This window comes from Calonectris borealis, chromosome 1 (assembly GCF_964195595.1).
Source record: "Calonectris borealis chromosome 1, bCalBor7.hap1.2, whole genome shotgun sequence".
NCBI classification, from domain to species: Eukaryota; Metazoa; Chordata; class Aves; order Procellariiformes; family Procellariidae; genus Calonectris; species Calonectris borealis.
The window spans coordinates 220,784,406-220,806,146 of NC_134312.1; the positions used below are offsets into that span (position 1 = coordinate 220,784,406).

The window sequence follows — 21,741 nt, forward strand, 5'->3', positions numbered from 1 at the left end:
GAAGTTCTCGGGAGGAGAAGACACAGACTCCTGTGAAGCTCTGCCCGGGTCCTGCCCCTCGGCTCTGCTCCCCGACTTACCAGTGATGGGAAATCCCATGTCTGGGAGCAGGGACAACAGAGACTTTGGAAAAAGGTTTAAAACTGCACCTGTCAGAGCCCAGAAGAATGATAGACTTCAAAGCAAGAGCAAATGCAATAAAACCGTAGCAGGGAACCACACAATGGGGCTGATCGCAGGTCCCTGTGCAGAGTTGGGCTCAGCCTGGGGCAGCGGCCACAGCGGAGGAGACACCCAGAGCAAAAGCAGGTGGGGTGGGCTGGCGGGTGCAATGTGGACTTTGAGCTCTGTCAAGGACGTGGCCAGGCTTGCGCTGCACACAGACCTGGGGCAAGGCGCTCGTCTCCCCGCCGCACACAAGGGACATCTGCTCGGGCAGCTGGCACTGGGACAAGGCATTGTCGGTGTAACAACCCAGAGCTGGCCCGGCGAGCCGCAGCATGGTCCGAAAAGGGTGACAGCCCCAGACTGGCCAGAGCCGAGGCACAACCTGGGTCAGGACCGAGCCCATCGCTGTGCTCGTGCAGCCAAGGGCAGCTCCACCGCCCAGCTTGTCCGTCCTCGGCACTGTTGGGGGAGAGCCGGTCCCCCCAGCACGGCAGGGCACGGGCACGCTGCAGGAGGATGCCAGCCCCGGTGCCCCGCGGCGTGCCGGTGGGGAGGTACTCGGCTGGGCCTGGAGCCCTCACGCGCCCGGCAGGTCCATGCAGCAACAGCCCCCCCCCGCCAGGTCAAAGCGGGCGGCTCCAACAGCCTGCCTGTCCCTGCCAGCCCCATCCCCCGGCAGCGGGGGCAGGCTGGGCTCCCACCTTAGGTACCATTGCCTCTCTCAGCTGATGGACAGCGACATCTCAGGACTTGTAATTTGATTAATTGCAAGGGTGCAAACAGATGGTATCAGTGCTAGCACCTCCGAGCAATGTGCTTACATGCTCGTGCACGTGTTGACACTTTCTTTATGAACGTGCAAGGCAGCAAGCAAGTACGGGTTCGTGGAAAGGTGCGGGGGGACTAGACCAGTCTTCTGCGATTTCCCACCCTCAGAGATTGAGCAAGAGTTTCCTCCTGCTGTGGAGAAAAAAGTGACTCTCATTAAAACTCCTTGCCCAAACCTCAAGCCTTTCGCAGCTCAACCCAAAAACTTGTTGTCTGCCGCCCCCTCCCCACCCCGGCCGGGAAAGGAATGTGGATACTCCTCTTGGCTCCCAGGACCAGGCTATGGGTAGGCAAGTGCTGGGGGGCTGTTTTGGGGGCACACCACGCTGTTACGATCTTGCGTCCTCCTCTAGACCCAGCCATTCGCCCAGTCCCATGGTGGCTCCAGCCTGGTTCAGCCTGGATCTGTCTTCAGGGGCGGGCACGGGACATCCGTTACTCATCACCATGGGACTCCTGGGCCGAGGGATGAGCCAACATCCCCAGGGGAGCAGGAGCTGCACTATAAACACAGCCAGCAGCTGCCTCCAAGCCCCTTTGCCTCGGACAGGGCTCGATAAATGGGTCCCCAGGTGGTTGGGGCCGTCCATGGCCATGGGGCTGGATGTGGGGGCCGATCCTGCACCTTATGCTCTGCAGCACCAAAGGTGCATGACTGTGCCCTGCAAGGCAGCCCAGAGCCAGGGGCAGAGCCGACGTGCTGCCTCTGTTACCTGCTCCCCAGCCGGGGTCCTTGGGTTGCATTTTTGGCAACTGCTTCTCAGCCATGGCATGTTGGAGCATCGTTTTTGGGGAGGACGCCTAGGGCTTGCCCTTGCTCCACGCTTGCAAGTCATGAGCTCCCAGGCCACAGCAGAAGGTCTCATCATTAGCCCTGCAGTAATTTGCATTTTGTGCTATAGAACTTCATCCCGTTTCTGCCACTCCGGTCCTCAAGGACATCTGCTCCCTTCCACAGAACAGTCCTGTTCTCTTTGGTGTTTACCATGCCTCTTGGCTTGCTTCGTGAGGAATTTTCCTCAGCAAGTTCCACACCTTATGGCCTCTAAGAACGGCCCGTTCAACCTCAGGCCTGTCCTCCCCGTACGGCACAGCTCTGCCCCACACCTCCCCACCCCGCTGCTCCCAAACGTCGTCACTCCCACTCGTGCCGATGCCGCCTGTACGCGCCCCGATGCCGCACACGGGAGCTGCGTGTGCCCCCACCGCTGCAGCACAGCTCCCCTTCCCGAGAGCGAAGCCCTCCTGCCGTCGGCAGAGCCGCTCGGCAGCCCCGGGGCTGGGGAGGGCAGGGCATGCCGAAGCCAAAGCAGAGCCGGGGCACAGTGGGGCACAGCTCTGGGTGCCCCCCAAGCAGAGCAAGGGATGCAGAGTGCAAGTAGCTGCTGGCCCGGGCAGGGCAGGGGGTGCAGGAGCTGCCCCTGCCCCAACCTCACCCCGGGGCTCTTTGCCGAGGGGAGCCGTGGGGGGCTGCAGGGATTCCAGCTGCCTGCAAAGCCGAGCCAACGGGCTGAAGCTTGGGGCCCAGCCTCCCAAAACACCCGTTCCCGATGCCGGTCCGGGAGCAATGCCCTACCTCACAGCAGGAGGTTTGCCAAAGCCAACGTCTCTCCCCAAAACTTTGTCAGGCCCAGAAAACGAGTATTTTCTCCTAGGAACTGTTTCTGAAAGCTTTTCAAGCAGCTTCATCCACAGCTCACTGTGGGGAGGATTTCAGGGATTAATTAATTTTCCTCACAGTTAACACATGGATGCCTCATTACCAAAATTGATTTGCCTGCCTCCAGCTACCAGCTGCTGGTCCCTGACCGTCGCTCCCGCCAGGGTACCGGAGCCCTCAGCACTGGTGCCCGCTCCCCGTGGAGGCATCGGCACCGCGCAGCAGCTCACCCTTGGCTCCTTCCCAGCAAGCTGGAGGGACCGAGCTCCTTCCCTGGGCTGGGAGGCACTTTCCCACCTGCACCCCCTGCACATCCCCCATGCCCAGCGCGGCTCCTGCTCCCCGGCATGAAGACCCTCTACATGAAGCCCCGGTGTCAGCCCAGGAGCCCATGTCAAACCGGCTGCAAGCCCAGCCCGGACACCGTCCCCACGCACATGCCCAGCCTGCACGGGAGACGCTGCTTTCCCCTCCCTTAACGTGCGCTTCATTAGAGGGGGCCCATCTTGCCAAGGGGTCCGGGTGGCACTGGGGACGCTCCATCTCCATCATCATTTCCACTCTGCTCATCTCAGCATCTCCCCGCAGTTCCACCGGCTGAGGTGTATGTTTATACTGGGATCACAGATGGAAGTGTTGATGGAGACAGGCCAGGCGCCTGTCCCTCCCCGAGGAGGGACTCCTCCATCGATGGGGCGTGGGCAACCTGTCAGTCTCTGCCCACTCTCCATCCTGCTGCAGGATGACGCACAGAGCTGTCTTCACAGCCAAAAGCCATGTGCCCCACCAAGGTGTGTTACGCTCATCCCATCACTGGGTGCCCAGGACCACTGGGACCCATTCCCTGCTGAAGCACCCCCCCCAACCCCAACCAGGTCAGGGGGAGCCAAGATGGTGGGATGTTCTCCCTGAGCTTAGCACGGGACTGGGAAAGCCGGTCACTCCTGCTCATGCTGGCAGCGGGCACTGCTGGTTTGCGCCAGTTTGGCATTTTCAGCTCATGCCCAGTGCCTGGTCCAGCACCGTCCCAGCTCCTTCCTGCAGAGCCTCGGCCTGCCCCGTCCACCTTTGTGCAGCCAATCGTCCTAACCAAGTACATGGCTCTTGCCCCAGTCAAACTTTATCCTTTCTTTCTCTAAATCATTTTGAATTTGAACAGGCTGGGATGTCTGCTGAAGGCAGTGCCTGTGGCGAACACAGAGGAGCCCCCAGAGCTCGAGTCCACACCAGCCCCGGCCAAGGCACCGCACACGGGACCCCCCACCTGCCTGCCACATCCCTGGAGAGCCCCTGGTCCTCTCCACCCATGGTAAGCAGCACCTGCCCCGGCTCCACCAGCACCTGGTTGGGGTCAGACCAGCCCCTCCTCGCACGGCTGGATAAGGAGGCGGCACCTGGACGGGAATTTAACGACACCATCGGTACAAGTGTTCGGCTGGCGCCCGGAGTGGGGGGACGGCAGCAAGCAGCAGGGACGGGGGATGCTGAAGCCCTCTGATGGGGTGTCTGCCATGCGGGACCTCGGGCAGGTGCCCACCTGCGTGGCAGCTGGCCACGGTGCCCAGGGAGCAGCCGGCAGATGGAGCGGGTGCTCCCTCACCGCAAGCCACCCTCTGCATGGCCTCACGCACTGTCGTCTCCCAGCCCCTCTCCGGAGGGACCCCGGTCTTGGTGAGCCCGAGGCGAGGAGGAGCAGCCATGCACCAGTTTGCCACATCCTCTCCCCGGGCGCTGACGGAGACCCCCACGGGTCCCCGTGCCCTGGTCCCCATGTGGTCCCCCCATCCCTGGAGCATCCCACCCCCAGGGCACGCAGGGGGGCTGTTGGTGGGGGAAAAAGCCCCGGTGCCTCTCAGGAAGGGGGGCACCGAAGGCCCTCAGGGCTTTCAGCCCCAAATTGGCAGCAGTGGGCAGCACAGGGCGGGTGCAGCACCCAGCCCTGGCGCTGCTGCCTGGGGACCCTGCCGACGCCCACCAGCCTCCCACCGAGGACGCTCCGGTTCTCCGGGAGCTGGCTCTGCAGCTGACGAGCTTGTGCCCCCCTGCCCCACAGACGCGTGGGGCTGGTGGCCACGGCATAGTTGGGGGCGGGGAGGTCTAGTGGGGTGGGCTTGCCCCAGACCCAGCACCCCGGACCGTGGAGGACAGGGGACCGCAGGGATGGAGCCACCCGCATCCATGGGCTGCGTGTAGGTGCGTGGGGCAGGACCCAACCAACCCCGTGGCCCCGCGCACGGGCTGGGCTCACTCAGCACCCCGCAGGATGGGTCCGGCCCCACGGCGGGGGGTGCCGCGAGTGGGCTCGGGACCGCGCAGGGGGAGCCACCGCTGCCGGCCCCCACCTCTACAGTAAGAGCCTCCTCCCCCCGCACCCCCGTATCACCCCCCACACCCACGTGTGTGTTCCCCCCTGCAGCCCCATGTCACCTCCCAGCAACTCCGTGTACCCCCTTGTGTACCCTTGCACCCACCCTGCATCCCCTTGCACCCCTCTGCATCCCCCGTAACCACACTGCACCCCTGTGTGTGCCCCCTGGCACTTCTATGTCACCCTTCTGCACCTGCCCTGCATCCCCCTGCAATCCTGTGTCACCCCCCTGCATCCTCACGTCCCCCGTGCATCCACCCTGCAACTCCCCTGCACCCCCATATCACTCCCCCCGCATCACCCTCCCCCGCACCCACATGTGTCCCCCTGCGTGCCCGTATCCGCCCCTGCAGCCCCGTGTCACCCTCCTGGCAACCCCCATGTACCCCCACTGCATCCCCTTGCACCCATCCCGCACCCCTCTGCACCCCCCCATAACCACCCTTCACCCTCGTGCTCCACCCAGCACCCACATGTCACCCCCTGGCACCCCCCTGCATCCTCGTGTCTCCCCATGCACCCCTCTTGCACCCCCGCCCACCCTCGATCACTCAGCTGCGCCCCTGACCCCCTGCACCCCACCCCACCCGGCTGCGGCAAAGCAGTGCTCGGCACCGAGCTGCTCTGTCCCACCTCAGCGGCTGGCCGCCGGGCCCAGCTGGGCACCCGGGTACTGGGCTGGCACTTCTGCCGGGTGCAGGACGCTGACACGCTCTCACCACGGCGCTTTGTGCAGCTGGAGCGGGGGTACCGCCAGGCACTGTGCCGGCCCCTGGCACAGGCCACCCTGCAGCCCCCCAGTGCGAGCAGGACCCTGACTGAGGTGAGGAGTGGCCAGACCCCCGTGCCAGGCAGGGGGGTTCCCTGCCAGCACAGCACGGTGCCAGCCGGGACCTTCCCCGGCGTGTGGGGGCTGCAGGGCAGGGGGCTGGAAGGCAGGCGGGGGGCTGGGGGCTGTTGGGTGGGCAGGTGGGGGGCTGCAGGTGTTGGAGCTGGGGATTGACAGATGGGCTGGGGGCTGCGGGGCGGGTGGGTGGTGGGACTGGGGGCACAGGAGGGCAGGGAGTGGGACTGGGGTGCAGTGGGGTGGGGGTCTCATCCCGCATCCCCTTAGGCTTCCGCCTCCTGCACCTGGACGACCTGCGGAAAGTGGCTGTGGTACGGGACATGCAGCAGTACATCCTGATCCGGCAGGACCGCGGGCCCGCCCTGCCCCGGCACCTGATGTGCGAGACGGGCGAGATGCTGCACGTCAAGAGCATTGGCTGCTTCCTCCACCTGGAGCGGGTGCTGGACAGCATGGCTGCCAGCACCGCAGTGCTGCGCGAGGTGCGGCACATCCCCGGCACCCTCCACAGCCTCCACCGCTGGCAGTGCAGGCGCCTCCTCCCGCCGCCCCGCTTTGCCCACGCCCGTCCACTGCTCCACGTGCTGCCCCCTGGCCCCTGCGCCCTGAGGAGCTGCACCGGGTGCTCTGGGTGCACTGCGCCAGCCCTGCCGCCGGCCCCGCTTGGGAGGACTTGCAGCGGCTGCTGGCAGCGCTGGGCACGCTGCTGGTCGAGGGCCACGGCGGCACCAGGCTGCTCTTCCATGCCAGCTTCTCCGAGTGGCTGCTGGGCGTCAAGCACTGCATGCGGCAGTTCCTCTGCAGCACTGGCGCTCAGCACCATGGCCCGGGCGCCCCAGCTGTCCCCGGCGAGGCGCAGGGCCTTGCCTGGGACTTGCTGTGGGCCGGGCTGGGGCTGGCACCATGCTGCCTGGCGCTGTGGCTGGTGTAGCACAGGACGCCGCTGGCCCACTGCCTGCAGGCTGACCCGCCGGATCCCGAGGTGCTGCAGCTGCTGTTGCTGGTGGGGGCCGAGGTGGGCAAGCCGGGGCCGGGGGGCGGTGAGGCCAGGCAGGCACCCTTCCCCAGGGTGCTGCAGCAGGCGCTGGAGCATGCCGACGTGGTGCGGGTGCTGCTGGAGAGCGAGGCCAGCGCCAACCAGCGGGATGCCAGCGGGTGGATGCTGCTGGCCAGCACGACGCAGGGCGGCCACCACGACGTGGCAGGACTGCTGCTGGTGCGAGGCGTGGAGGTGGAGGCGGCTGACCCCGGTGGGCAGACACCTCCGTTGCTGGCTGCCCGGCAGGGCCACGCCAGGGTGCTGCAGTGCCTGCTGGCCCATGGCACCAGCGTCAACCGGCCGGACTGGGAGGGCTGGACCGCCCTGTGCTTGGCCGTCTGGGGTGGGCACGCCGAGGCCATGGCCACGCTGCTGCGGGCAGGCATGGAGATGGACGGGGTGGACGATGAGGGCCAGACGGTGCTGCGGGCAGACACCTGGGGCAGCCACAAGGACATCATCCGGACACTGCTGCGGCACAGCACCTGAGTGGACTGTGCCAACGCTGAGGGTCAAACCCCTCTCATCCCCCCGAACACCGCTGCTTACATTGGCCACCACCCCATCACGGAGCTGCTGCTGGAGGGCAGCGCTGACGTGGACGAGGCAGATGGGGCCAGGTGCGCGGTGCTGCTGGTGGCTGTCGCCATGGGCCACGGGGTGGTGGTCTGCACCCTGCTCTTCTGGAGGGCTGCCATGGACTGGGTGGATGCTGAGGGGTGGGCAGTGCTGGCGATGGCGGTGGCGCAGGGCAAGCCAGTAGTGGTCGGCACGCTGCTGTGCCAGGGGCTGGGTGAGAACTGCCGTGACGCTGGGGGCCAGAGCCCCCTGCCCCTGGCGGCATTGGAGGGCCATGCCAGCGCCTGCACCACGCTGCTGGAGCATGGGTCCCATGTCGCCTCGCCGATGCCAAGGGCTGCCTGCCCCTGCCTGCGCCTGCTGCTGGAGAGCTGCTCGCCCCTCGACCGCCGGGGCCGTGATGGCCACTGCCCTGCCACAGAGCGGACGCTGTGGCACGGCCGACCCCCAGGGCCAGGACACCCAGGGGCGCACGGCGCTGCACGGCGCCTGCTGGCAGGGGCAGCTGGAGGTGGCACGGCTGCGGCTGCGACATGGGGCGGAGGTGGACGTGCTGGACGGCGATCAGCGCCCAGCGCTGCACTCGGCCGCCTGGCAGGGCCATGGCAAAACCATCTGGCTGCTGGACCGGGGCGCCTGCATGGACCAGGCCTGCAGCCGAGGGGCCACAGTGCTGGGCATTGATGCCCAGGAGGGCAACACCGAGGTGCTGCAGGTGCTGCTGGAGCGGGGCGCCGACCCCTGCCGCGCCGACCCCTGCCGCGCCGACAGCTATGGCTGGACCCCGACCTGCCTGGCCGCCCACCAGGGCCACACTGCCACCCTGCGCCTGCTGGAGTGCCACGGGGCCCCATCCCATGGCTGCCCCAGCCCCCCCAGCCACCTCTGCGGCCTGGGACCACTGCTTGCCCAGCTCTGACACCTCCCCAAAGAGCTCGTGGAGCTCCACCACCGCCACCTCCTCCATGTGCTGCTCGCTACCCACGGTGCCAGCCACAGCTTCACCCAGCGGCTCCAGCAGCGCTCGCTGCCCCGTGGCCACTCTCCTGGGTCCCCCGCGCCCCCACCACCCCCACAGCATGTGGGGCTGCAGCAGCCCCTGCTCGCCATCACTGCGCTAGACCCCAGCTGCACCTCGAGCAGGCACTGAAGCTGCAGTTCAAGGGGCCCACCTGCAGCTGCAGGAAGGAGGCCCCCCTCTGAAGGTGGGGGGCTGGGGGGGGGCAGTGGGGGGATTGGGGGGGGCAGGGGGTGCAGCATCATGGCCCCATCCCCGCTCTCCCACGGGCACCCCCATGGCCCGGGTGTGGGGAAGGGGTGAGGGTGGATGCTCACCTGGGTGTCCGAGAACTTCGGCACAGGGGGACCCCACAGGGGAGTGGACAGCCCCACATTCACCCTCCCTGCTCTGTCCACAGCTGGATGCAGATGGAGGTGCTCGGAGCAAAGCGCCTGGATGTGAGATGGACAGACAGACGGACAGGCTGAGGTCCCCTCTCCCCAGCAGTGAGCAGTGCCCGGCGCCAGCCCCCAAAGCATCCCCTTTCTGGGGGTGCCTGTGCCCCTGCTTGGGGGAGCAGGCTGAGACCCTGCGCCGGGGCAGGGGACGCCCTGGCTGTCCCCATCATACCAGTGTCCCCCCAGCCTTATGCGGCGGGCCTGGGAGCCTGGTCTGCCACCCCGCTGCCTGAGCCGAGCCCCCACCGGGCCGGTGTCGGCTCAGGCGCTCATGGTGCCCCGTGGCCCCAGCACTTTGCAGATGTTTGTACACCACCAATAAACACCACGACCTGCCACAGCCTCATCCCCCTCATGTGGGGCCAGCACCTGGGTGTGGGGCACGGGGGGCTCAGGGTGCTGCTGGGGGCCAGCGCCTAGGGGAGGGGGTCACAGGTGACCCAAGGCACAAGCCCCCCAGGGCAGAAGAGGGGGCCGGGAGGGCAGACACAGGGTGCCCGGGGTGGGGGAAGCACAGCACCCCAATGCAGGACGTGTCCCAGGCCAGCAGCGTGCCTGGGGGCACCTGACCAGGACAGTGGGGACAGAGCAGCGCCAGGCCCCCGTGCTGTGCGGGTCAAGCTGCCCTCCGCCCCAGGGAACCCACAGCCCCTCCCAGGGCCACCCAGCTCCCGAGCCTGCACTGCCCAGTGTCCAACACCGAGGCCACGCAGCACCGGGCGCCCCAACGCAGCCTGACCGGGCGCTGCAGCCGGGTGCTGCCGTCTGCCCGTTGGTGACCCATCCCACAACCCGGCCATGCTGGGGGGTACCCCAGTGTCCAGCCCAGCCCAGCCCCCTCCTGCCCCGGCAGCAGCACAGGCAGCACCAGGCGATGCCCTCAACCAGACCCTTTATTACAGAAGGGTTTTTACACAGCACAGACACACGCAGCCCCCCTCATGCACTGCCCCGGCTCCGCTGCGCCCCGGCCCCCGCAGTCTCACACCCCTGGGGGCCCTGTGGCACAGGCGGGTGGCAGATGTTGCACAGAGAGGGGCTGGGTGGGCGACAGCTGACAGCAGGACTGGGACGTCCTGGAAGGCCAGGGACCCCCCGCACCCCGGGTCCATGCGGGAGCATGGCCCCACGGTACGCGCGGCCCCCAGGGAGCAGCGGGAGGCAAAGGGAGGCAGAGCCAGCCTGCCCCGCACCCCCACCAAGCCCCCGCCGCCGCTCCCGGGGCCACCCAGGGTCCTGCCCTGCCGCCCCACGAGCCGCGGGGGCAGCGGGCTGCCGGTCACTCCTGTACGTATTGCAGCCAAACGTTAGTCCCCAATAAATTAAAAAGGTCCGTGTCCTGGGGTGGTTAAAAAGCCGTCAGCCGGGGGTGGGTCACTCCTCGGGGGGCTCAGTCAGGAAGGGGGAAGTGACGGCGTGGGCCTGGGCGATGGCCGCCAGCTCCTTCAGGAACTCGCTGAAGATGACGGCGCAGTAGACGGCGTTCTTGACGCGCAGCGCCTCACTCTGCCGCTCAGCCGAGCCGCGGAAGAGGGAGGCCCCGGCCAGTGCCTGCAGCACCTGCCCGTCCCGCACGTGCTGGAAGGCGAGCTGTGCTGCCTGGCGTGCCCGCGTCGGGCTGTTGGTGTGCCGCAGGATCAGCTCCCCGATGGACGGCTTCCGGCTCTTCACTGGGGGGATCGGGTCAGTCCTGCGCCAATGGCCCAGACCCCCGGCCCAGCACCCAGGGAGAGGCAGCCCCCAGCCCTCCCTGCAGCCCCCAGCCCTCCATACCACCCTCAGCCCTCTGTGCACGCAGCCCCCGGCCTCAGTGCATTGCAGGGAGCAGCCCCCAGCCCTCTGTACAAGGCAACGTGCAGCCCCCAGCCCTCCCTGCCACCCCGGACCCTCCGTGCAATGCCACGTGCAGCCCCCAGCCCTCTGTACGACACCTAGCCCTTCGTAGAATGCAGCCCCCAGTCCGCCATTCAATGCCATGCCGCCAGCAGCCCTGCCAGCCCTCACCCAGCGTCTCGGCGCGGCGCAGGGAGGGCACTGCGCCAGGCACGTCCGACCAGTCCAGCTTCCCCCGGGCGATCAGGTACTTCTTGGCTTTGAAGAGCAGAGTCGGGAAATCCTCCTGGCTCGCGGCAAAACTTTCAATCTTGTTCTTCACCGAGCCGAGGACCTGTAGGGCAAGGGAACGCCATGACGGCCGGCCCCAGGCAGGGCTGGGCACCACACGGGGGTCCTGGGGGACCCCCTGCCCGCCCCAGGGCGTACCTGCAGCAGGGACTTGACACTGGGCTGGAAGACCATGTTGGTGTTGAGGAGGAAGGAGCGCAGCAGGGGCTGGGGGTAGCAGGCCAGCTGGGCCACCAGCCCCGTCAGCAGAAAGTTGACGTAGAGCGAGTTGTGCAGCATGTTCTCCAGCTTCCCAAACAGCACCGAGACAAAGGGGCCTGCAGATGGGGGGGGTCACGTTGGGCAGGGCCACGGGCAGCAGGACCCCCCCAGCACCGGCATCAGCCCCGCGGCCCCACCTGTGAAGGGCTGGCTGGGGGGCGGCCCCACCGCCCGCGGCGGGCTGGCCACCAGCTGGGCCAGGGGGTCTGGCGGCCGCGGCATCCCCCGCCCCGTGGCATCCCCCTCGGGCAGGGCGGCGAAGCTGGCAAAGGCCTCCTCCTCCTCGTGGCTCAGGGGTGCCTCGGGGGGCTCCTGGAGGGTGGGCAGGGCCCCGCCGCCACCGTTCTTCATCTCAGCCTCGATCTCCTGCAGCTCCTCAGTGAAGGCTTCGATGGTGACACCGGCCCCGTTGGGCTCAGCTGGCACCCGGGCCAGCAGCTCCTCGATCAGCGAGTCCACTGAGGGCAGCGGCTCCCAGCCCAGGGGCTGTGGCTGGGATGCCGGGGGAACTACAGCCCCGTTCTGCGCTGGGACCAGCCGGTGCTCCCGCTCTGGGGGGGCCCCCGTGCCATCGCCCTCGCCCTGGGGGCTCCGGCGCACCTTCTTCACCGCCACATCTCCCTCAGGCTGGCCCAGCTCTGCCGGCCCATGTGCCCCGTTCACCAAAGTCCCCGAGTCCTGGGCCACGGGGCTGGGCCTCCCCACGCCAGGCTCGCCACTGCCACTGCTGCTGGGGGGCCCCCCCTGCCCGTCCCTCGCCCCCTCCTCCGGCAGGCCCCGCTTTTTAGTCCGCGGGGTGGGGGGCCCTGGGGGGCGCGGGGCACCGAGGCAGTCGGGGCCGAGCGGGGGGCTGCCATCGGGCGGGGGGGTGGCACCGCCGGCGCTGGGCTCCTCGCCATCATAGGGGGCCGACCAGACGCGGCAGGCCCAGGCACAGCGGTCGATGCTGCGCCGCGCATCCCGCAGGTACTCCAGGTAGTTCCTGTCCAGCTCCGACACCTCCTCCCACCTGCCAGCCCGGTGGCAGGGGCTGCCGGACGGCGTGCCGGGGGAGCACGGTGCCGGACTGGCCACCTCAGGGGCTGCGCTCTGCTGCCGCATGAAGAAGGAGAGCCGGGAGGGCGTGGAGGGCTTCGGCACCGTCACCACCGAGGAGGTGTCCACGTTGGGGCTGCCGTGGCCTGCGGGCGACGGCATGGAGGGGGCTCAGCGTGGAGCCAGAATGGGAGGCGGCAGCCATGTGACACGGCCCCCCATGGCTGCGGCCCCGAGGGGGCGCGGGGACCCCGGTACCGTACCCTTGGACCAGGCAGCGTGCTCCTCCTCCCGGTTGGGCGGCGGCAGGCTCTCGGGACGGCAGCACCGTGGGATGAGGGAGAGGAACTTGGCGGCCGTCTTCCCGTAGATATCCAGGTCCCTGACCGCCCGCTTCTGGCTCAGCATGACGTGGCTGCAGGGCAGCAGGTACCTGGGGGGGCGCAGGGCTGCACGCGGGGGCCGCGGGCAGAGGCCAAACGCAGGGAAACCACGCGCAGGGGAGCGGGACGTGGTGGGGACAGGGGGGCCCTGCTGGACCCCAATGCCTTTGGCAGCGGGGCAGAAGACACAGCTACCCCACATGCACGGGTGGGGGTGACACTCCAGGCCACGTCCCAGAGGAGCCTCCCTGGGCACGGGGCAGCGGCAGGTTGGCTCCCCGCGCCAGTGGCACGGGGCAGGTTACCTGAGCACCAGCTGGAGCATGACATCCTCGCAGTTGAGGCTGAGCAGCGTCCGGAAGAGGCTCAGGGACACCATGCAGAGCTGGGGACAAGTTGGAGGTGAGGGAGCCGCAGCAGGGCAGGAGGGCAGCGCCGTGGCCGGGCAGTCCCATGGGGCAGGAGGGCAGTGCCATGGCCGGGCAGGAGCCCATGGGGCAGCCCCACACCGGGGCAGGAGCTCGGGGGGCCGTGGGTGCAGCCCAGCGCCTCTCACCCGGGAGTTGCTGTTGATGCGGCCCACGAGGGTGTCAAGGATGGTGCTGTTGTCATGGCGGTGCAGCAGGACGAAGCGCAGGAAGGTTTTCAGCAGGGCCGTCTCACTGACGCTGCGCAGGAACAGGTCCAGGTAGGCTGTGCTGGCAATCATCTCCTCGATGGAGGTCTGCGGGCGGCAGCAGCTCAGCGCGGGGCTGGGCCACGTGGGCACCTGTGGGGGCTGTGCCCACCCGCGCTGGCAGAGGAAACCTGCCTGGGCCAGCAGGCAGCCTCGTGCCCTTTGCAGGGAGGTCTCTCACCTTGTGCAGCGCCGGCCCCATGACGGGCACGAGGAACCCGTTGTGGACGTAGTCCACCAGCTGCTTCTGCACGAGGGGGTGGGCGACCTGCAGAGCAGGGGGGGTCAGGGCTGCGGCCAGCCCCGCGCAGGGCTGGCGGCCCCCAAGCCCTACCTGGATGACAGCATTGCAGAACTCCAGCGAGTTCATGAAGAGGACGAGGGAGGAGACGCCGATCCAGTCCTCGCGGCGTAGGAAGTGCCAGTCATCCCCCCGCACCTCGATCTTGCGGGGCAGGGAGGAGTACAGGGCGCTCAGGCCCGTGGCCAGGACCTGGGGGGACAGGCACTCAGCTCCCCCTGACCCGCCCCCCGGGCTCTGCCTCCCCCGCCAGGAAGCTGCAGCACGGGGCAGCCTGCACAGGGACGGCCGCCGCGGTGCCCCCTCGGCCGAGCCCACCCGGGAGGTCCCGCCCAGCACAGCAGCTTGTACAGACCCACCACAACCCTGGCCCAGCCAGTGTGCGGACGGGACAGGAGCTGCGCTTTGCCGGAGCTGGGGCAGGAAGGAGAGCGGCAGCAGGAACAAAGCTGGTGCAGATGCCTGCAGCACTGTCCCAGCACACGCCATGGAGCCCTGGCACCAGCCCTGTCTGCCCTGCTTCTGCCTGGTCCAGCCACTGGACCCAGCCATCCTCCTCCAAACACCAGTCCCACGGGGAAACCTGCCCTCCTCCATCCCAGTTCAAAGCGGGGGAGCTTTGCTGGGCCCTACGTCCCCTACTGTCCCCAGGGTACTGGTCCCCTTGTCCCCAGCCCACCACCACAGCCTCCATCTCCAAGCCCTCCCTGCTCCACAGCCCAGGCAGGGCAGGACCTTCCTCCAGGGACAGCTGCGGCGCCTGCCCCAACAGCCAAACCCAACCCTGCATCGGCAGCAGAGCTCCTGGGGACCGGCCGAGTCCTGGCACCGCTCCAGGGAGGGGGGCGCATCGCGCCAGGTCAGCCCGGCCACCCCCAGCCGTACCGGGCAGAAGTACGAGTTGTCGGTGATGGACTTGGCCACAGCGTGGTTGCTGGCGGACATCGCCATGATGAGCAGCAGCGCGTCCCTGGCCTGCTGCCCCAGGACGCCCTCGTGGTGGATGAAGGGGATGAGGAGGGAGAAGATGATGAGGTTGGCAGGGCCCTGGTCCGTGTGGCTGTGGAAGAAGAGCTCCAGGATGGAGGGCTCTTTGGCCACGGAGACGCAGAGCTGGTTGAGCAGCAGGACGAGGCTGTTCTCCAGCGGGGCGGAGGTGGGCTCAGCGCACAGGCTGAGCAGCCGCAGCAGCGGCGTGAGCACCGGCTTGTGCCGCAGCAGGGGCTGCCGGGCCTGGCTGATGAGCATCTCGTAGAGCTTCAGCTGCTCCACCTTGCGCTCCTCGGTGAAGTCACCCTGCAGGTGCCAGCACAGCAGCCGCTCCAGCAGATTCTCCGAGGCCACGAACTCCAGGATGGGCCCCTGGGCCGCCTCCCCCCGCGGCCGGTCCTCTGCCAGCAGGTTCAGCATCTGGTAGGTGTTGTTGCGCACGGCACTGAGGTCGTCGGGGGCCGGCTTGCAGCCGCGCCGCTCCAGGATGCGCAGGACCTGGGGGGGAGCACGGCAGCGCTGAGTGCTAGGCAGGGGTGGCCCCGCTGCCGGCCCCACGCCCCAGCTCACCTGCGACCAGTGGTTCTTGAAGACCATGAGGCAGGTCTCGGGGTCGGCCGTGACGGGGCTCTGCAGGCTGGCGCTGCGGGGGGCACGCTGCCCAGCCGCCCGCGGGTTCAGCTTGCTTAGCCAGCTCATCCTCTCCATCGGCAGGGTGGGGGATGGTCACGGGCAGTGGTGGGGCGCCCCGCGGGCCGGGACGGATCCGACTGCTGCCTGGCAGTGCCGCGGGGGCACGGGGGAGCGGGCAGGCTGCGGGGCCCCTCTCTCCATGCTGCTGCCACCCCGGGCTGGGCTGTGGGGAGAGCGGGGGCTCAGAGCCTGCAGGATCCTGGGGGGCACCCGGCGCTGCCAGGGCACTCGACCCCATGCCCAGGGGGTGGGGCATGAGAGGGAGGGCAAGCAGTCGGCAGCCGGGGCCCGGCAGCACATCCCACCACGTCGGTGGGATGTACAGGATCGTTTTGGCTCACCCTTGACACACCCAGCCCAGCCCAGGGCCCTCCCGCTCCAATCCTTCCCCACGGTGGTAAGGCTGGCGAATGCACCAGCCCTGTCCTACCGGTCCCCGAGCTCCCGGCCCTGCCTCGCCTGGAGGCAGCTGCCCGTTTGCCTGCATCGCCCTCCGCTACCAAACCCTGCCCCTCGCAAGGGGGACCCGGCACCCAGAGGCGCCAGCCGGGGAAGCTGCTCCCGCTCCGGGACGGGGCCACGGCAGGCAGTGATGCTGCCCGCACCCCCGTGTTTGTCTTGGCCGGGCTGGCACGGCCGCGGTCCTGCCAGCCTGGCAGCGGGGGACGGACCCTGGCCGAGGACAGCCGGTGCCCTGCAGAAGCATCATCCTGGGGTGCCTGGGCGGCTGGGACGGCAGCGCCGTGGGGCTGCCGCGCCGTCCCAGAGCCAGAGCTGCCACGCTGGCCACAGGACAGGCAGGCGGAGAACACAGGAGGGGAGCAGTGCAGGGGCAACCCCTCGCCGGGACAGGCAGCAACCACCCCGCCAGGCACTGCCAGCTCAGCCATGGCCACCGGCGCGTCACCAGCAGGTCACCGCAGGAGGAGCAAGGCCGGCGGGGAGGTGCTGGGGAAGCCCTCGAGGGCTGAGCAGTGCCAGGACGGCACGCAGCCAGCGCAGTGCCAGCCCCAGAGCCAAGGCTGGTGCAGCCACATGGCTGTGGCACGGCACCGCTGAGCGGGACAGGGAGCGCCGCAGCAAGTTGGGCCGGAGGAGGCAGGGAGCACGTGGAAACAAAGTTGGTGCCGACACCGTCCCGCAACCCTGGGCAGAGCCCTGGGTCGGGGCAGAGCAGGCACATCACCTACCTCGGCGAGCGGGGCCGCGGGGCCGCAGCTCCCCGGTGTCACGCAGGAGCCGGCGGCAGCACCGCACCCAGTGGCTTTGCCCCACAAGGCGCTGCCAGCCCCATGTTGGCCCCAAAACGACGCCCGCCGTGGAAGGGGCCAGCTGACCCCGGGCCTGGCAAGAGGAAGGAGTGCCGGAGCGCCGGGAGTTGGGCCGGGGAAGAGGAAGGGCGAGTGTGCCAGGGCAGCACAGGCCAGGAGGGCTCTGGCTGCCGGCCCTGCCTCCACACCCAGCTCCGTACTTTGAACCCGGGAGCTGACCCAGCCTGCGGCGCCCAGCCCGGGTGTGTGGGAAGCACCCGGCACCCAGCCGGGACAGACACCCACCCCCACGCCGCACACCCGGCGGGACCGATGGCTTGGCAGCAGCCAGCCCGGGAGTCACGGGCCCCCCGACAACTACAGCAGGGGCCTGGCCTGATAGCAGCCCCCAACACCCGGCTGCACCACGGGTGCCATGCAAAGGCAGGGAGGGGAAGGAGGTGTCCCCGGAGCCACTGCCTGGGGAGGGGGGATGCCCACAGACCCCTCACACCGAGCAGAGGTCCCCACTCAGCATCTTCCCCCTGACTGCAGCGTCTCAGGCCTTGTCACCGGCCCTGCCACCACCGTGATGGCGATGGGGAGCAGCAGATACCCCTGCCGCCTGCGTGAGGCCAGCGACGCGGGGCTGTCCCCGTCCCTTGGAGGTGGGATCCCCTGTCCCCACCCAGAACCGCCGGCAGTCCTGTGGTGGGGACGGGGCTTCGTGCACCAGCACCGACACTGGCACCTCCCCTGGCCCGCCCAGCCCAGGGTCTGCTCTTCCAGCCCAGCCAACGCCTTGGCTCCAGCCCATCCAGCTCCGGCACACCCCGCTCCCGGCACACACTCCCTGCCCTGCAGCAAGGAAGCTGGGGACAGCGAGGCTGCAACAGCAAGCTGCCATCAAAACCAGAGCCTGTGGTGGGACGCGCAAGCAGGCTGGGGCTGACCCCCTCCCCAAGGTGGGGGGGTCACAGGAGGCCGAGCAGGGAGAGGGGTGCGGGCAGGGCGCCAGCAGCCGGGGCACAGGGGAGGGCCGAGGGACCAGTACACGGAGCCGGAGCCCTTTGGGGAGGCACCAGCTGCCTCCAGAGCGGAGGCCCCGAGGCCAGGGGTGCACAGGCAGGACCCCCAGGCAGGAGCATCTTGGGAGGAGGCACTTTTCAAAGTGAAATCCTCAGTGCCGCTAACGTGAGCTCACCCGGTACAAGGGCCGACGGGCTGCACGGCACGAAGCCGTGCCGCAAGCGGCACCGACCACGGCCGAGGCAGCGTGCAGGATGGGGCTCCCACTGGCCCCAATGCCACCGTCACCCCAGGGACGGGGGCACTGGCAGCATCAGTCTTTAAAAAGGTGGAAAGCCCAGCCTGGCGGCTGCGGCAGCACCGGCGGTGCACCCACAGACAGTGCGGCACGACACTGCTGCCGGGGAGCCAGCGGGGATATTTATAAGGCCCTGTACCCTGGCACCCCCCCACTGCTTGGTCCCACCATGGCATGGGGATAGGCACGGGCACAGAGCACCATGCTGCCCTGAGAGCCGGCTGCCTGCACCCGCCGCCGCTGCCGGGGTCACCAGGGAGCCTGGGGTGGGGGCTGGCCCCAGAGAAGCCATTGCAGCCCCGCAGCACCCATCCCACAGCCCCTGCACCCGTGTGGGACCCCGCCAGCACCCCCGCAGCAGCATGTGGAAAGAGCAACAGCGCGGAGAGCCGCCGCCAGCAGCCCCCGTGCCAGCAGCCCCCTGCACCGGCAGCCCCAGCTGCCCGGCCCTGTCAGAAATAACCTCACCAGGCAGCCGGGCAGCACGCACCGCGGGGACAGCTGGAGTGGGGCTGGGTGCCACGCGTGCCAAGTTCAGCAAGCATGCCAGAGTGTGCTGGGGCAGGCGCAGAGCCCTCCCTGGGGATGGCAGCCCGGTGCAGGGGATGTGATCAAGAGCAGCCAGCATGTGTTGCCCCTGTGCCGGGACAGGGCACGGCTCCGGCCTCTGAGCCAGAAGCAGCCCTGCCAGTGGGCCGGGAGCAGCCCTGCACCACGCAGCCCCACGGCATGGCGAGTCACGACAGCCCCACCGACAGCACACACACCCCGGGGCTCATCAAGGACCAGCAAGAAGCCAATACGAAGCACATCACAAGGAGAAGGTGGGCTGGGATACGGCCCCACGGCAGAAGGGGCAGAGGAGGTCCCACGGCAGGAGGGAAATGAAAGCGGCCATTAAAGAAAACCCAAACCGCAAAAGGCAGAAAGAAGGAAGTCGATGGCAGCAGGGCCGGAGCAAGGACAGCCGAAAGCCGACACGGGCAGTGCAGGGCCTCGGTGCCTTCTCAAAGCACGTTAAGGAGGGTGACAAAGTCCCCAGGCAGTCGAGCACAGCGATGCCGGCGGCAGGCGCATGCCTCTCCTGCGGTTCAGACACTGGCCAGACATATTTGTACCACGGCACAACGGGCGTCCCGTTCCAGCACGGGTGAGGTCTGACTGCAGTTGCTAAAGTTAGACCTCGCTGAAGGCCAGCACACCGGGATGAGCCCCCGTGCAGACCGGCCTCGGGCAGGGGCAGCACCCAGCACACCGGCACCGCGGCTCATGCCCCACACCAGGCTGCAGTCAGGCTGCCCGGCACGATGTCACCATACGAGCCCCTCGCAGGAGCTGGTGAAGTGGGGCAGACGACGAACCAGAGCAGACCAAAGCAATCACCAAGGTGGGGACAGGAAGGCAAAGCCCAGCAGCACCTCCAGGATGTCACACACCAGGGGACAGCCATAGCCATGCAGCCAGTGCAAGGGCAGGCACCCGTGGCCGGGCTGGCAAGGGACCCGTCTGCCATGCGACGGCCCCAAGCCGGGACTTGCCAGCTCCGTCCTGGCACCTTTTCCATCCTCGCCCCAGCCTCAGCTCCCCACCACATGCGGAGCGGACCCAGCCACCAGCCGAGACCCACCGGGGCACAGCATGGTGCTGCCGAGCCTGCCCGTGCACCAGGAGCCCGTCCTTTGCCCGCCAGCACCAGCCTCCCGGGACGGTCTGCAGTGAGGTGTCCCGGCTGCAGGAGAGCACCCTCCCGGGAGAGGAGGCAGGTCCTGCCCACAGGCAGCTCTTCCAACGGGCAGCAAATGTCCAGTGGCCGGGGACACAGGGAGGCAGACGGGGTGCTGCCGCAGCAAGGGCAGGGATGCTGGGGGCACGGCCACCCACCTTGGCCCCCGACCCGTGCACCAGCGCAGGCAGAGATGGGCTCCCAGCGGCTCCCGGGAGCGGCAGGCAGGGAGTATTTCGGTCCACCTCTGCGCCCAGTAGGCACCAGCCCCCTCCTCTGCACCCCAGGAGATGGGGGCACGGCGCGGGGCTCACCCTGCTCACCGCGGGGCAACCGCAGGCACATGGTGGGGAGCTGCTGCTGCTCCTGGCAAGGTCGAAGGCCACCCCGCAGCCGGCTGCCTGCACCCACACTCACCGCCAGGTCAGAGGCACCAGGCCGGCAGCTCGGCCCCATCTCGCTGCCGGCCGGCACCATCCCACCCAAAACCACTCATCCCAGGGCAGGGGCCGGCAACAGCAGCAACCAGGAGCCCAAGAGCCGGGCGCTTCCGCGGGGTCGGCGCCAGAAAGCACGGGCAGGACAGCAAGTCCGTCCGACCGCGACGGGGCCCCGCAGCCCCTCCGGCGCAGAGACACCCACCAGGTCAGCACGGCCCCGGTGCCGGGCGGACATCGCACCCGGGGTGCCCAGGACTGCCGGCCCCCCCCAGCCGGGGCCGGGCCCGGGCCCCCCAGCGCCGTGGGAGCTGCTGCCCACCCCGGGCATCTCCCGCCCTGGGGGCACGGCGGGGCCGGGACCCCCGGCCCCGGGAGCGCCGCCTACCTGGGGTCAAGGTCGCGGCGGGTCCCGTGTCATCAGCGCCGCACCTGGGAAGGGAGAGCAGCCGTCGGACGCGGGGCCCCGCCCCCCCCGATCCCCCCCGGCCCGGCCCGGCCCGGCCCGGCCCGGCCCCGCCGCCCCTCCGCACCCACGGCAGCGCGGCCCAGCCCAGGCCCCGGCCCGGCCGCTCCCCGGCTCCCGGCACCCACGTACCCCCGGGACCGCGGCCCCCAAGGGGACGCGGCCCGGCCCCCCGCACGGGGACACCCAGGAGCCGGGCAGCCCTGCACGGCCAAGGGCAGGCGGCGGCCCGGGCGCCCCGCTCCAGCCGGCAGAAGGGCGCCCGGCACGGCCCCGCCGAGCCCAGACCGGCCCCGCCGGGCCCGACGGCGGGCGGCCCCCCCCCGGTCCCGCCGCCCCACCCCGGTCCCGCCGCCCCCGCCGCTCACCGGCCGCCCCCGCTGCGGGCCCCGCGCGCCCGCCGCCATCTTCCCGCCGCCGCCCGACGCACCGGCCGCGCAGGCCCCGCCCACGGCCCCGCCCGCCGCGCCCACGGCACCGCCCCGCCCGCCTCGATAGGCGGGGCCTGCCCTCCCAGGGCTTGGCTGCGCCGGCCGCTCCGGAGCGCTAATTGGCTGCGCCGCTTCCGGGGCGGGCTCGGGGGCGGGGCCTGTACTACCACAGGGTCGGGTGGGCCGAGGGCTGCCGGGGGCGGGCTCGGCCGCGCGGGAACCGGGAATCCCTGTAGCGGGTACCCCGCTGCACCGGGCACCCCTGTACCGCGTAACCCCTGCACCGGGCACCCCTGTACCGCGTAACCCCCCTGCACCAGGTACCCCTGCACCGTGTAACCCGCCCCCGCACCGGGTACCCCCCTGCACCGTGTAACCCCTGCACCGTGTAACCCCTGCACCGTGTAACCCCTGTACCGGGCACCCGTGTACCGGACACCACTCTGGCACAATGCACCGGGAAGCGGGAACTGCCACAGCCTCTTGCAGAGGGCACTGCCCGGCACCGGCCATCGGGCACCGCAGCCTGCCCCTGGCCCCGGGCAGGGGGCGGCAGATACCAGCACTGCGGCAGTTCTGGGGCCCTGCCCCTGTACCAAGAACCAGGCACAGCCCCGACAGCAGGCACGGGGCACCATCACTGCCCCACAGCCCCGGGCACTGCAACCAGGCACCAGGCACCGCCCTGGTCATGGGC

At 69.2% G+C, this 21,741-nt stretch overlaps 2 protein-coding genes across 6 annotated transcripts; one reads left to right on the plus strand and one right to left on the minus strand.

The window, feature by feature from the left end:
- Positions 1 to 5,538: 5,538 nt before the first annotated feature.
- Positions 5,539 to 8,408, plus strand: LOC142080729 (uncharacterized). Its single transcript, XM_075146676.1, is given in 5 exon segments — positions 5,539 to 5,847; positions 5,994 to 6,450; positions 6,453 to 6,750; positions 6,808 to 7,703; positions 7,825 to 8,408. Coding segments are annotated over 5 exon segments (2,544 nt in total).
- A 1,414-nt stretch (positions 8,409 to 9,822) lies between these two features.
- Positions 9,823 to 21,053, minus strand: FHIP1B (FHF complex subunit HOOK interacting protein 1B). 5 transcript variants are annotated; one of them, XM_075140545.1, is made up of 13 exons: positions 20,982 to 21,052; positions 20,536 to 20,579; positions 15,288 to 15,573; positions 14,613 to 15,215; positions 13,761 to 13,919; positions 13,608 to 13,694; positions 13,307 to 13,474; positions 13,056 to 13,135; positions 12,631 to 12,800; positions 11,470 to 12,513; positions 11,210 to 11,388; positions 10,952 to 11,114; positions 9,823 to 10,617 (listed from the first exon to the last, which is right to left on the minus strand). In XM_075140545.1, exons 3-13 carry the CDS (start codon positions 15,423 to 15,425, stop codon positions 10,322 to 10,324), a joined length of 3,087 nt encoding a protein of 1,028 aa, XP_074996646.1. In that variant the 5' UTR covers positions 15,426 to 15,573; positions 20,536 to 20,579; positions 20,982 to 21,052; the 3' UTR covers positions 9,823 to 10,321. The 5 variants fall into 5 exon arrangements, with proteins under 5 accessions (XP_074996646.1, XP_074996648.1, XP_074996644.1 ...); XM_075140547.1 differs by lacking the exon at positions 15,288 to 15,573; XM_075140543.1 differs by having other exon boundaries at positions 14,613 to 15,573.
- Between the last annotated feature and the right edge of the window lie 688 nt (positions 21,054 to 21,741).

Excerpts from the sequence above, each read along its gene's own strand:
- FHIP1B (XM_075140543.1), bottom strand. The coding sequence starts at position 15,425 with ATGGAGAGGATGAGCTGGCTAAGCAAGCTGAACCCGCGGGCGGCTGGG. Across the intron at positions 13,920-14,612 it reads ACAACTCGTACTTCTGCCCG|GTCCTGGCCACGGGCCTGAG; the intron begins GTACGGCTGGGG and ends CTGTCCCCCCAG. Across the intron at positions 10,618-10,951 it reads GCGCCGCGCCGAGACGCTGG|TGAAGAGCCGGAAGCCGTCC; the intron begins GTGAGGGCTGGC and ends CGATCCCCCCAG.